This window comes from Mustela nivalis (assembly GCF_964662115.1).
Source record: "Mustela nivalis genome assembly, chromosome: 11".
In the NCBI taxonomy this organism is placed as follows: Eukaryota; Metazoa; Chordata; class Mammalia; order Carnivora; family Mustelidae; genus Mustela; species Mustela nivalis.
The window spans coordinates 86,366,319-86,379,762 of record NC_139030.1 but is presented as its reverse complement, the minus strand read 5'-3'; the positions used below and the strand labels follow the sequence as shown (position 1 = coordinate 86,379,762).

At 43.6% G+C, this 13,444-nt stretch overlaps 1 protein-coding gene across 1 annotated transcript in view; it reads left to right on the top strand.

The window, feature by feature from the left end:
* Positions 1-398: 398 nt before the first annotated feature.
* The window catches only part of ARPC2 (actin related protein 2/3 complex subunit 2), a 29,382-nt gene continuing 16,336 nt past the window's right edge, over positions 399-13,444 (top strand). The window contains exons 1-4 of the mRNA XM_082691564.1: positions 399-538; positions 756-837; positions 8,619-8,653; positions 9,987-10,099. Of these exons, the coding sequence (XP_082547690.1) occupies positions 764-837; positions 8,619-8,653; positions 9,987-10,099 (222 nt within the window). The 5' untranslated portion in view covers positions 399-538; positions 756-763. The remainder of the gene's footprint in view (positions 539-755; positions 838-8,618; positions 8,654-9,986; positions 10,100-13,444) is intronic.

The window sequence follows — 13,444 nt, the reverse complement described above, 5'->3', positions numbered from 1 at the left end:
TGTTGGAGAAATGAATTCGTGATGGTACCGCTAGACAGCCATCAGTGTGGCATGAGTAAGGGGCACACGGACAAGCTGAGAGCCAAGGAGCCGGCTGGGAGAGGACAAGGGCGGGCTTCTCGCGGCGTCTCTGAAATGACACGACCGGAAGGGTGGAGCTGGACCTCTGCGACAAGCGGGAGGGAGGGGCTGGACAGTGAGGCAGGCCTCGGAGAATGACAGCCAACAAGGAGACAAACTTGCAGGAGAGGGGCCTGAGGGGTGGAGGGGCTCTGCGAGAAAGTGAAATGGACCCAGGGTAGGGGTGGGGGTCGCGCATGCGCCAGCCCAGCCTCCGCGACGCCCCTGCGTGCGCGTGCACGAGGGGTCGAAGCGGAAATGGCGCCGCGGGGCCGCGCGTCCGGGCAGCGAGCGGAAGTGGGTGTGAGAGCGGAAGTGGCCGGCTGGAGCCGGGGGCTGGGCGGGGACCGGGCTTGTCGGTGAGGCGGCAGCGGCGGCGGCGGCGGCTCGGCAGGCGGGTTCAGGCTTCGGGGGCCAGGTCGGTCGGGTGGGTGGGTGTCTCCACAGCGAGTGCGTGCGAGGGCGAGCGCGCGTCTTCCCCTTCTCCCCCCACCCTGGTCCCTCTTCCCTTTCCCCTGACCTCCTACCCCACCCAACCCCCCTCTTTCACGGGGCAGCAGGGCCGCTCCCTCAAGTCCTTTCCTCCCTTACCCACCCTCACCCTCCCTTGTTTCTCCTTCCCCTGCCCGGGGCAGCCGCCGCCATGATCCTGCTGGAGGTGAACAACCGCATCATCGAGGAGACGCTCGCGCTCAAGTTCGAGAACGCGGCCGCCGGGTGAGCGCGCGTTTGGGGCCGGTGGGTGGCGGGGGAGGCAGAGTTGACCCCCGCTGGTCCTCAGTGTCGTTCAGTCCTCCAGACTTGAAGGGATGAGGTGGGAGACCTGGCCGGGTGTGGGGACGGACCCGGCCGGGTAAACGTGGGAGGCTACTGGGCGCGGTGGGGTGAGGGGCAGAGATGCGTGGGGAGAGGCTCGGAGGAAGGATGCGGAAGCGGCGAGTGGACCGGAGCGCGCGTGCCAAAGGGCAGGAGACCTGTGGGACGTGAGGGCAGCTGAGGCCGGAACTCCGGGAGGATCCCATTGCCTTCTGGAGGGAGCAGAGGATCCCTTCCCTCTGTATTCCCCGTCATTGTTCTGAACCCCAAGAAAGCCTGTTTGGGATTGGGTTGGAAGGAGTTTTCAGGAATTTCCAGGACCAGATAAGGGAAGAAGATGCAGGCCCAGATCCCCACCAGCCTTCGCCCTCTCCAGCCCCACCCCCACCTCTTCATCTAAAGATGCTGGAGGCTAGACTGAAAGCACACCCAGTCTTGCAGCTCGGAAAAACGCGACTGGTCTGGTTTCCCTTCCCCGAAACCTGCTGTAAGACACTCTGGTCATTTTGTTAATATATTTCTCAAGCAAAGCTAAGTCTCCCCATCCACACCCTTCCTTATCTCTCTCCTGAGGTTATAATTCTTTCTCCACCCTTTTATCTTTTAAACTCTTATACAAGACCCCTGGTCTGTGATTTTTAATGTGGTAATCCTGGCCCAGGTACACATTTACAAGCATCCAAAGTCTATAAAGTTCTCAGATAACCTTTATTTACCATTGGCCTTTTTAAAGGTAGGTTAGCACATATTTCCAAGGCTGCCTTCTCTGTGAAACACAAGAATCGGTAGAAAACAACCTCCTACCCCAAAGCTGCTTTGCTTTTCTGATATTTAAAATGTGAGCCAGGGACCTGGTTTTAGCTTCTAATTTTTGGTAACCTGTAGCCAGTCCCTTTGCCTCGTTTCTCCGTTGCGAGGCTGGGGCTTTGCCTCTTGGTTGCACAGTTTAGGAAATGAATGCAAACTTTCTGGTGAACTGGGAACTAGTCATAGGAAAGTCACTGCTTGGAGATCTACAGAGGGGAAAGGATTGGTGCAGGGGAACTTCTAAGTGCTCATAATGAACTTGTGGTTTGGAGGCATTAAATAAAAATACTTCTAACCTACTGCCTGAATTGAACATATTTTGTCTCCGATCTCTTTTATAAGGACACAGATGTTAATCTGTAAAGTAAAGCATGGTTTTCGTTGAAGTAAGGCTTACAAGAAGCCTGTTTCCTGCTTGCAGTTGCTTATATTTTAAGCTAACTTACTTCTTCAGTCTCACTTACCAGTCCCTTTGCTTTTTAAATGTGTGAGTGAATCAGCTCAGAGTCTTATTTTGGGTGCTTGCTGGGTACTTTTTTTTGAGCAGTGTAGCATAGAGGAGGAAGTTAAATTAACTTCTGCATTTTCATAGCTGAACCTGTTAAGTGCCTTCTCGAGTCCAGACTAGCAAAGAATGAGGCCTGGGTGGTTATAAGCTGATCTACAAGATAAATGTCTGTTCATTTTCAAGTAGAAGCATGCCTTGTAGTGTAGAAGTATATTCATATCTATTTGTGATTCCAAATAAAGCCCATCATCCGGAACAATAGTTCTTTAACTTTTAGAAAATTAAATCTTACAAAGTACTGTTTCAGAGGAATTAAAATAAGCACTCAAGTCTGGAAGCGTAAGTTAGAACTTCTAGGACATTTCTTAACCAACTGAGCCACCCAGGCGCCCAGAACTTCTAGGACATTTCTTAACAAATATATGTTACAGCGATGTTGGTTATTGGGCAGGGCAGCAAGTTTCGGCTTTTACTGTGGCTGTCTTCCCTTTGAAGTGTGACTTTAAGTAAGGGGACTCAAAACATACTCTGCTGAAAAGCTCTCTGAAAATCTTTGAAGAGACCCTGATAGCAGGCCTGGAGGTAGGTGGGACTGCAGATCCCACCCATCAGAAACTGGCTTCTAGGCCTGCTGTGAGTTTCCAGGCATACAACATGAGGCAGCAGTGAAGTAGTTAACGGATTTATTGAGGCGCATGCCTACTACACTAAAACTTTCAGCAAAAAATGACTAGTGTGATAATCACAAACATTTATAGGATTCTACCAGGGCTCAGCACCAAGCAGAAACAGCGAAAGGAGGCCCTTCTGAGAGAGTCTATTGGCAAAAGTTACAGAGGAGCTAAAGGGTGAGGTGTGTGCCGGCCGAGATGGCAGAGAGACATTAATGAAGGGGAGTAGCTTGGAGGAGAAATCCTGGGAATTGGAAAGGCTTTGCCAGTGCGCGAACCTGCTGGGAGAGGGCAGCTGCCCCGGACTTTACGCTTCTCAGAGCAAACCTGTTGGGGGAAATCATCGTTCTGAGCAGCCTCTTCCAGAGTAAATCTCATAGCTCTGTGGTGTCCAGTATAATAGCCAGTGGCTACATGTAGCTAGTTAAGTTTAAAGAAGAAAGTAAAATAAAACTAAAATCCAGTTCCTCACACCAGGCACGATTCTAGTGCTCAGTTGCCACATGTCTCTGGTAGTGGCTATATTTGGACAGGACACATGTAGATCATTTGCATTATTGCAGAAAGTTCTGTTGAACAGCACTAGCACTGTTGCAGCTACTGAAAATGCAAGCGTGAGATAGTTTTAAAAATAGTTTTGTGGTATATGCTTCAGAATACAGTTGCAGTAATTTTCCTCCTGAGGGTTTTTTGTTTTTTTAAATGACACCTCAGACCATCCTGAATCCTCTTGTCTGTGACATCCTACTAAGAGTCTAAACTTCTTTTGGGTAAACAGTTATCAAAACTGTTGAACATTTAGGCATGATCACCTTTTAATTTGGAGGCAGTTCGGACAAAGCCTAAGATTCATTCCCAACAAATTGCTTTTTATTGTTTTCCTACCACACTCCTGGGAAAATGGCTTATTGGAACGGTTCATATATCGTCACAAAATGGTAATTATTGGTAAATTGTCTCATTAACAGCCTACATGCTAAGAGAATATGCTGATTAAGAAGCTGTGCTCGGCACTACCAATAAACTCGCACAGGTCTTGTCAACAGCATTGCCTTTTCATTTAGAAATTCTTACCCAGATGCCCAATTAAGACAGATGTAATCGGGCAAATTAATTTAATTTTTTTGTTACTGTGTACACTACAAGAACCTCAGCCTTAGAAGGTAGCCCATGAACTTAGAGCCTGGAGTCCAGAATTGAGGAAATGCTGTCACATGCGAATTGCTGTTGCTTTTAAGTGCATGCTGGCTTCTTGCCACAGCTCTGCATGTTGTGGGGGCTCTGTGGTTATGTGAGGGGGAGTGAAGCTCAGTAAGCAAGAGGTGCCAGTTGGGGTGGGCAAGGACTGTGGGAGGAGAAATTTGAGAAAGGAATAAATTAAATCTTGCTGATACCTTGTTCTCATTCCTAAATATGCTGCATGTGTCCTCAGGGAGACTGGTTTGAAGTGATTTGGAATTGGGACATTGTTCAAGAAGCATCTAGAAGAAATGGAACGGTCTGGTTGGTCTTTGTACAGGTAGTTACAGTTGTATAGGCTGTCTGCCTTCTGACCTTGGCACCACTTTGTGCGTGAAGCCCCAGAGCTACACTCCACGAAACGGATGACTCCTTAAGGGCAGGGCCTATCACTTTGGTCATCTTTCTTTCCCAGCATCCTCATGTGTATATGGTTAGCTCAGGAACTAATTTCTTGAAGGAATGGATGAAGCCAGGTGGAATGAATCTTAATTTCTTTAGGTGCTTAATTTATCACTATTCTGATATTGCATGAATCAGCTTTTTAAAAAATCACTTTTTTTTTTTTTACAAGAGATTTTATTTATTTATTTGACAGAAAGAAAGAGATCACAGGTAGGCAGAGAGGCAGGCAGAGAGAGAGGAGTAAGCAGGCTCCCTGCTGAGCAGAGAGCATGATGTAGGGGCTCGATCCCAGGACTCTGGGATCATGACCTGAGCCGAAGGCAGAGGCTTTAACCCACTGAGCCACCCAGGCGCCCCATGAATTAGCTTTTAGATCATCTTTGTTCTCCATAGTTTGAGTCTGGCTTAGCAGAGAGTAGGGACCACATTTTGTAGTCTTTGCTCGAATAGGTTGATGGGAGCCCTATAGGGGAATTAACCGCAGAGTGATCAAAAACTTTTGGTGAGATAGCAGAATTCAGTAATTTTTCATTCAGCTCATAGAAGGAGAAAATAGAAGAGGCACATAAATTCCCAAATGGGGAATTGGATGCATTCAGGAGTAAAAACTCCGAAATCCTTAATGAGAAAAGAGGATTGGAAAATACAGTTGTCAGGAGTTCTTTATTGATTGGTGACATTCTAGAAACTTCCTTGGGAAAAGAAGAGAAGAAAATTTTTCCTAACGATTTTAAGAATAACTTTCAAAATCCATCTGAGTAAATTGAATATATTTTAGTGTTCCATGCTATACAGTCAGTAACCCTGAGGACTTATCTAGCTGGTTTGTTCTAGGATTCTGGACATTACAGCACTGATACTCATGGGGTTCTCCTTGTAGTGCTGACCAGTTCCTGATTCTGGGAGTTAGCATAATCGCACAACTTCTCCCAGCTGTGACTTCAAAGTCTGGTGTTTTCTGACTCCACCTAAAAGAAAAACTAATTCATCAATCACTGTCTGTGATATTAGACACTGTGCTCTAAGCTTTAATAACATAACTTCATTTGATTTCTGAATGTGCCTATGTGACAGCAGTTCCCATTTACAGTTGAGAAAACAAGGGCTTTTGGGAGCTGTGGAGAGAGTAGACGTAATGCATTAAGCACTGTGCGGATACCCTTCACTGGTGACTTCTAACCTTACGATGGGTCACACACAGAACATGGTATTTGTGTGGCACATTTGAGTGAATAGTCTAGCCTAGAGATCCTGCTATTGGACTGCCCTGAGAGCTGTGAGGATCATTATCTCAGCCTGTCTGTAACTTAGTCACAAGACACTGGTTGGGAAACTGTCCTGTACACATGTCATTTCAATTAGTCTTCACAACAACATTTTAATCTTCATTTTCTAGAAAAGGAACCTGAGGCTCAGCAGTATCTGAGCAACATTGAGTGTGGTTTATAGCCAGTAAGTGACAGGACTTGAGCTGAATAGTCAACTCCGAAGAACTTGATTTTGTGCTTAAACTCATTCCCAGCATCTGAAACTTTAGCAGATGGTAAAATAACAACAACAAAAAATACTTAATCCATTTATCTTTTCGTATTGTTAAAGTGGTACACTTTCCCCCCGGCCCAGTCTTATTCCCCTCTAGCTCCAGGGTTTTAAAGTAAGTAACAAACACCTGGTCTTGGAATTGACACATCCTGTTTGGTATATTTCACTCTTGATCTGGTCTCTTTGTTGGGCACAGAGTTTGTAACTCCTGCCTGATCTCCAGAAGACTCCTTTGGCCAAATGCATTCCTCTACAGCCTGTCTTCTCTATAACCTACTGTGCAGCCATACAACATAAACTAAAGTATTAATGGTGGTGATTTGACAAATATTCCCAAGTCAGGCAACAAACCTTTTAGTATAGCTCTTCCTAAGCATCTTCTCCCAATGGGGATTTGTCCTTAGAGAACTTGACAACCTAGAGAAATTCAGAATTTCAGTTAAAATGTTTATAGATTGGGAGGGATGGGGCTGGGTATCTCAGTTGGTTAAGCATCCAGCTCTTGATCTCCACTCAGTTGTGACCTCAAGGTCATGCATTTAGGCTCTGCATTGGACTTCACGCTGGGCATGGAGCCTACTTTTAAAAATTTTTTTCTTTCAATGTTTACAGCTTAGAACCCTAAGGCTTTTTTATTTATACCTAATTTTTCTCCATCTTTGATGGAGTAGGAGAATGAAGAGCTCACTCCTTCCTTGGCTGAGTTAAAGCCTAAGGATTAAAAAAAAAAAAAAGAAAACCCAAAACCCAGCCACCTACTAAGTGACGCCATGTGGACTTTCACAAGCCTCCACCCTGACGTTTTGGCATAGCCATCCTTCCCAGGGGAAACAGACTTCGGTGCTTCCTGCCATTGTGCAGCCTCTTCATGGTTCGTGCAAGTGAGCCTTAGATGAATGTTTATTCTGCTTCTTGCTTTGCTCTTGCTTTTTAGAGGTTGAGGAATTGTGGTTGGCCATTCATTGTCTTTGTCTCCTGGCTGTAGTTTCAGACAAAAGGTCAGAAGCAATGGAAGGTTTCATGTCGCTCTTTTCATTATATTCTGAACTCACTGATTCTCCATAAACCCATTCAGTGCTTTGATTCTTAGAGTCTCCCGGACTGATTTTCCTAAACCATGCACGGATGGCTGTGCAGGAGTAGAGTGGAATCTGTATGTGACTTGTATCCGTTGATTTTTCAGCAGGGCTAGCACTTCATAAAAACCAGTTTCCTGGAAGAGTAACTGTGTAGCATCTGCAGCACTTTTTAACATGCATACACCACCCTGTGTATTCCATTATTTCCCAGCAACCCGAGAGGGCAGCTCAGTTGTGGTTCCCTTTACAGGTAAGGGAGCGGAGGTAGTATAAAAAAGATGTACTTGATGGTGAGGTCTTGAGCAAATTAGGCAAGGATAAATGTGGAAATGTGTGTGTCTTGTTTGTTGGTCCATAAAACAAAGTGGAATCATTGGAGTCCTAGGTCATTAGAGATAAAACCGTGGAGTCTTATTTTGTTTCCTACCATTGGGCTTTGAGGAGAAGTGGGGAAATCCCATAACGTTGCTTTCATGGGAGGTTAATTGACCATTATTGTTTATAGCTAGGATGTATGTCATGCCTTCTAGGTAATAACTCAGCAGCATTTATCAAGTGGAAGTTTCTGTACCAGGCTGAGCTGGGCGCTGCACAGAAAGTATCAGGCCATCGGTGTTGCCTTCCAGGATGAGTAGTTTGTTCTCTTGCTTTATCTTTAGCAGTTCAGTGAGGTTGTATTCTCCAATTTTATAGATGAATTAAGACGTGAGAAATTCAGGCGTGCAGGTGTTAATTGGTCTGAAAACATGGTCCTGATGAAAAGCTAAAGCTGGAACCTTGGTGTCTTGACTGTCCCCAGCGATTTTGCAGTGTTATTTTGTGCTCCACTTTCTATGTAAGTGCAGTGCAGGAATTTCAAAACAAAACTAGGGTAGAACCAGTCCGAGAGGGCTTCATGAAGGAGAGTGGTGAGAACTTTGGTGACGTTAAGGGAGAGGGAAAGACGTGTAGGAAGACTTACAGATTGTCTTTGAAATGGTATAGAACTTCCTGTTTTGTTTTATTGCCTGGAATTATCCCTTCTTTAGTGGATTAAAACCATTCTGCATTCTGTTTAGCAGAATGTACTACCTCCATGTCCGTCACTACTGTCCTGTGGGAGAGACATTGATCAAAAGATGGCATTTTATAGTTCACATATGCAGACATACATATCATAGTCTTAAGGAATTCTGAACTAAGCACCAGCTATAGCAGAGATTTGACAGCAGCTAGAAAACAAAAACTGTCCTGCAGCTTTTCTGTGTCCTCTTAAGGAAGCCCAAAGGTTCAGGTACATGAGAAAATGAGTTGCAGTCTCAGGTCAGCAGTAAGCATAAGACTGGTCCTGAATGCTCCAATCTGGAACAGAGCTCAGGAGTCTGCAAGTCCCCTTGGGGGCAAGCAGCAGTACAGCTATCTTTATTGAAGGACTGTTCTTTTGTTTTGCAGTAACAAGCCAGAAGCAGTAGAAGTAACATTTGCAGGTAAGTGTTCTTACTTCATCCCTTTTAAGGCACAATATAAAAATAGAAAACTCATTCCTAAAATACATTTGGAGATTTGGAGTACTGTCCCTTGATTGTCAAGTCTTCTCAAGGTCTTTGTTTTAGATGATCATTTTGTGGATTTATGGAGCTATGTGAAGTTACTTGCTGATATCTTAAAAGTTGGGGCTTAATGTTGTGTTATAAACTTCAGTTTAACTTGGAAATATTAAATTACTGCCTTCTAGTAGCCTTCATCTCAATTTGCCTAGCACTAGAGTAGTGGGGAAACATGGATAATACTAGAGGCCTGTTCAACAAGTCAGAGAGAGGTTACTGTTTTCTAGTCCCTATAAAAAATTAGCTATTGATATTACTCACTTGCTTTGTGGACTTTAAGGAGTTAAACAATCACCCTCTGTAAAGTGAGGGTACCTGACTAGATTTTGGAAAACTTTTTGCAGCTCTGAAGTGCTGTGATTGGAGACCAGGCACCATCCTTGTCCCCTCCCACTAACCAGCAATGCCAGATCTCCCTAAAGCGATGGCCCTCAGCACCTGGTTTCAGGAACTACCCAGGGTTAAGTCCTCTCTGTACTGCAGGAAGATAGAAGCCAAAGAGAGGGGGGCCTGGATATAAATTAGAAGAAACTTAAGAAATAACCAAATGCAATGTGGGGGCCTTGTTTGGATCTAATTCAAATAACATGACAGTATTTTAAAACTTTTTTTTTTTTTTTTTTTTTTGAGGCAGAATATTTGAACACTAGACTGGATATTTGACATTAAGAAGCTATTCTTAAACGTTTAGTCATGGCAGTGGTATTGTAGCTGTGTTGGTGTTTTTGTTTTGTTTTTTTTTTAATTCTTCCTTATCATCTGGAGATGCATTCTGAAATATTTATGGATGAAATGATGCGATGTCTCAGATTTACTTTAGAATAAATCATTGGGGGGGACATCTAAATGAAAGATTGGCCATGTGTTGATAATTGTTGAAGTCACATGGAGCAGGCTAGGAGTCTATTCTATGTTCTATTATAGCTTCTTTAAAATATATCACAACAAAAGCTTTTTAAAAAAATATATATATATATATATTTTCAGCACCAAGCTGTAACAAAGGTAAGAATAGTTTTGTAATTTTGAAGAGAACAAAGAGATCAGTACTTGACAGTTCTGTCCCAGTGTTTTTGCTGACTTTCTGCATGGATTTAAACATACACCTGCTTCCAAGGAAGACCTCCTTGTGGCCTGTAACAAGGTAGGCAGTCACCTTGAGATCTAATCTCCCATTTCCAAGTTAAGCAGGTTTTTTTACATTCCCTCATAGATTTCGATGGAGTCCTCTATCATATTTCAAATCCTAATGGAGATAAAACAAAAGTGATGGTCAGTATTTCTTTGAAATTCTACAAGGAACTTCAGGCACATGGTGCTGATGAGGTATGTTCCATGTCATTTTCCTTGGGTCTTTTGTTTCCTCTTCACCTTACTGGCAGCTTGCCACTCCTAGAAGGTCTGTGGCAGTGACCTCTGGACGGCTTGCTCACCTAACCAGGGACTCTCGACCCATATTACAGAGAAGGGTGTTTTTCAAAAAAAGCTTTGACTCTTTGCTTGTTGTTTATTACTCTAGAAAAATAAAGATGTTCCCTAACCAGTGAAACCCAAAACAACTTTAGTTCCCAAAATATGCACCAAACAATACATTCTTAGACCAGTAAAAAAAAAAAAATAGCTGTCACAGGGCACCTGGGGGGCTTAGTTGGTTAAGCATCCACCTCTTGATCTCAGCTCAGGTCTTGATCTCAGGGTTATGAGTTCAAGCCCCACATTGGGCTCCACGTTGTGTAGCCTACTTTAAAAATAGCTATCTTGGGCGCCTGGGTGGCTCAGTTGGTAAAGCAACTGCCTTCGGCGCAGGTCATGATTCCAGGATCCTGGGATTGAGCCTGCTTCTCCCTCTGCTGCCACTCCCCTTGCTTGTGCTCTCTCTTTCTCTGTCAAATAAATAAGTAAAATATTAAAAAAAAAAAAAAAAAAGCTGTCTCAAGACTGAGATGGGTTCCATTCTATTTCTGTAATATTGTGAAGTAGGTATATAGCTCTGGCCTTTAAAGTTTATGGTCTTAATTTCTCATTCTGGAAATTTAGGTACAAATCTACCCTTTAAATTTTTTGATTTAAACTTCCTTAGAGCTGGCTGCTTCAAGTTTCTCTTCTTCCTTATAACTACCATAGGGGAGATAAGAAAGGTTGTCCATGCATTTTGAAATTCTTGGTGGCCATGCCTTGTTTTACTAGCTTCTTTCTATAGCTTAAGTAGCAGGTTTGGTTCCTGTTGAACTGTATTTGCTCTGGGGAGAGCCATTTATGGAAGAAAGAAAATGCTGTTACACCAGTGTGCATACGTTGTGGTTGGGTCTCAAAGCAGGAAGTATGACTCAGTTCCTGAATCAGTTTTCAGATATCTTTTAGTTTTAACAAGCTAGGTTCACCAATTTATGCAAGAAAAGGCTGTTTGAGAAAAAAGATCAAAATCTATCTCAGTAATATTTTGGTATAAAAACTAAAATTGATTTTAAACAACTGTGATCCCAAGGCCAAAAGCAGTCATTTCTTTTAGTTATTCCTATGCAGTTGATCTGTCCCAGAAATTCAGGGGAAGAGCCAAAACCTTTTCTGAATTGCCTATTCAAGGGAAGAGGAAGAGTCTAGAGAATTTGTATTTGGGGTGATTTTACCTGAAAGAAAAGATTCTGGAGGAAGACCCAGTCTCATAAAACATAAGGATCATTCTAGAAAAGTAGCCAACTCCTCTCTTTACCAGATTAAAACCAAAAGGGAACAAGTGACTATTATAAAGTGGCCCCACTTCTGATTTACCATAAAATGACAACCTGAAAAGAATTGTTAAAGCTTTGAACAGACAACTCAAAATTGTGTAATCGTTCTCCGCAAATAGTCCTCTCTTTTTAAAATGCAGGCCCAATGATAGTAATCTTTGGAAGGGAAAGAAAGCGTTAGAGATAGATTTCTTAAATCTCCTTTCCAGTCTGTGCCTTCTGCACTCTGGAACTCCCCAACACAGTGCTATTCTGGTAGCTCCCACAGGGTCAGAGAACCAACCCCACCTGCCCACGTAGGTGGAGCAAGTAACACTCAGAGCTTTGGAGCAGAGTGCCTGGTGCATGGCTCTCTGGGTTGGTTAAACAGTGACCAGCCTGCGATAACCAGAGGAAACTTGCTGCTTTGCCCAGGCCCTTTTTCAAGGCAGAAAGCCTATGCTGCTAGGGCGGGAAGGTCTGATGGTGAGGACCGATGGGCTCCACCCATCTCCTGGTGTCAGATTGGAAGAGGGGGCACTCGGTGGAAAATGAATCATGGTTAAAAGTGCAGGTGAAATCAACAGGGAAACATTGGCTGGTTTTGCCAAGTGGAAGGAGCAGAGGAGTGAAACGGTGTAAGTTTGGCTCTTAGATCTCAGAATATTAAGGTTGGAGTTAAACTAAATCTTCAGAGCTATATTTTTTTCTTCCACAATCTAATTTCCCCTTCCTCCAAGTACCCACAGTCCACCCGGTGCAGTACTGTAGCTCAGAGACCACATGCTAGTTCAAATTCTGCTGGGATGTGCCCATTATTCTTCCCGCCGCCTCAGAACTTTAGAAGTGGTATGTAGGACACCTGAAGGTGAGATCTCTCTGTGCCACCAACAAACTCTGTGACCTTAACCTCTCCCTTCAGTTCCTCTTCTGTAAAAGAGACAACCCTACAGCGGCATTATGGTCACCAGATCGGAACTGCGGGTGACATTACTTGTTGTTTGCCTGTATATGAACCAGTGTGCCCACACAGTCAGAACTGAGGCCTGTTCTCTTTCCATCATTTGATATATAGATAGACAGAGAATTTCTTCCCGCTGTAGGAAAGTGGTGACATAAATGTGTGGAATATTAAAGAGTATTTAAGAACAGGAAGCAAAGAACTTCACTGTGTGATAATTTTTTCAAATAGGCCATACGTGGTTTGCTGCTGCATATTTATTTATTTATTTATTTATTTATTTATTTATTTTTAAATACCTAGAGGGTGCGTTGAAAGTAAGATTAGAAGAAAACCTCAGAATTCACTTGGCTCTGTTTACTCCCAATCCCCATACGCAGGCATGAGTGAGCTCAGGGCCTGCTCGCATGGGGCTCCCCTCTCGGCTGCCTACACTTGGCGCTGCTTTTCTCTGGCTGATGGAGTCCTGTAAAACCTGCATGTGTAACTCCTACAATTAAAACAAAAGTTCATGCTTTTGTTCACTTTTAATTTGGTAACTTGTCATTGATGAAGTATCCTTTTTTTTTTTTTTTTTTTTGGTATCCTAGAAAATTACAGAGGATCGTGAGTATGTTTGTGGTGAGGTAGTGTTGAGAAATTGACTAAGTATCTACAGACAAAGCTCGGTAGCCTGTTGTACTGCTGTCACATATATTGGCCTCTGTTTTCCCTTGTGGAATAGCAACGACACCTTCCCTCCCTAAGTGTGTTTTCAGTGAGGGTTAAGAATAAACCATGTCTGTTTTGCCTCTTAAACATATAAATACTACTAAATACCAAAAATGTGACTTAAGTTCTGACGGCTCTAATGTTTACGTTTTTCTATCCTCAGATAGCTGCTTTTTTACTGCTTACCATAGCCTGTATAACATTTAAATCTGAACTGGTCCTTCCAGAAGGTTTTTGTTTCTCAAACTGTCAGCCTAGGAGCAGTTTGTACCAGGTGAAGCAGTCACTCTG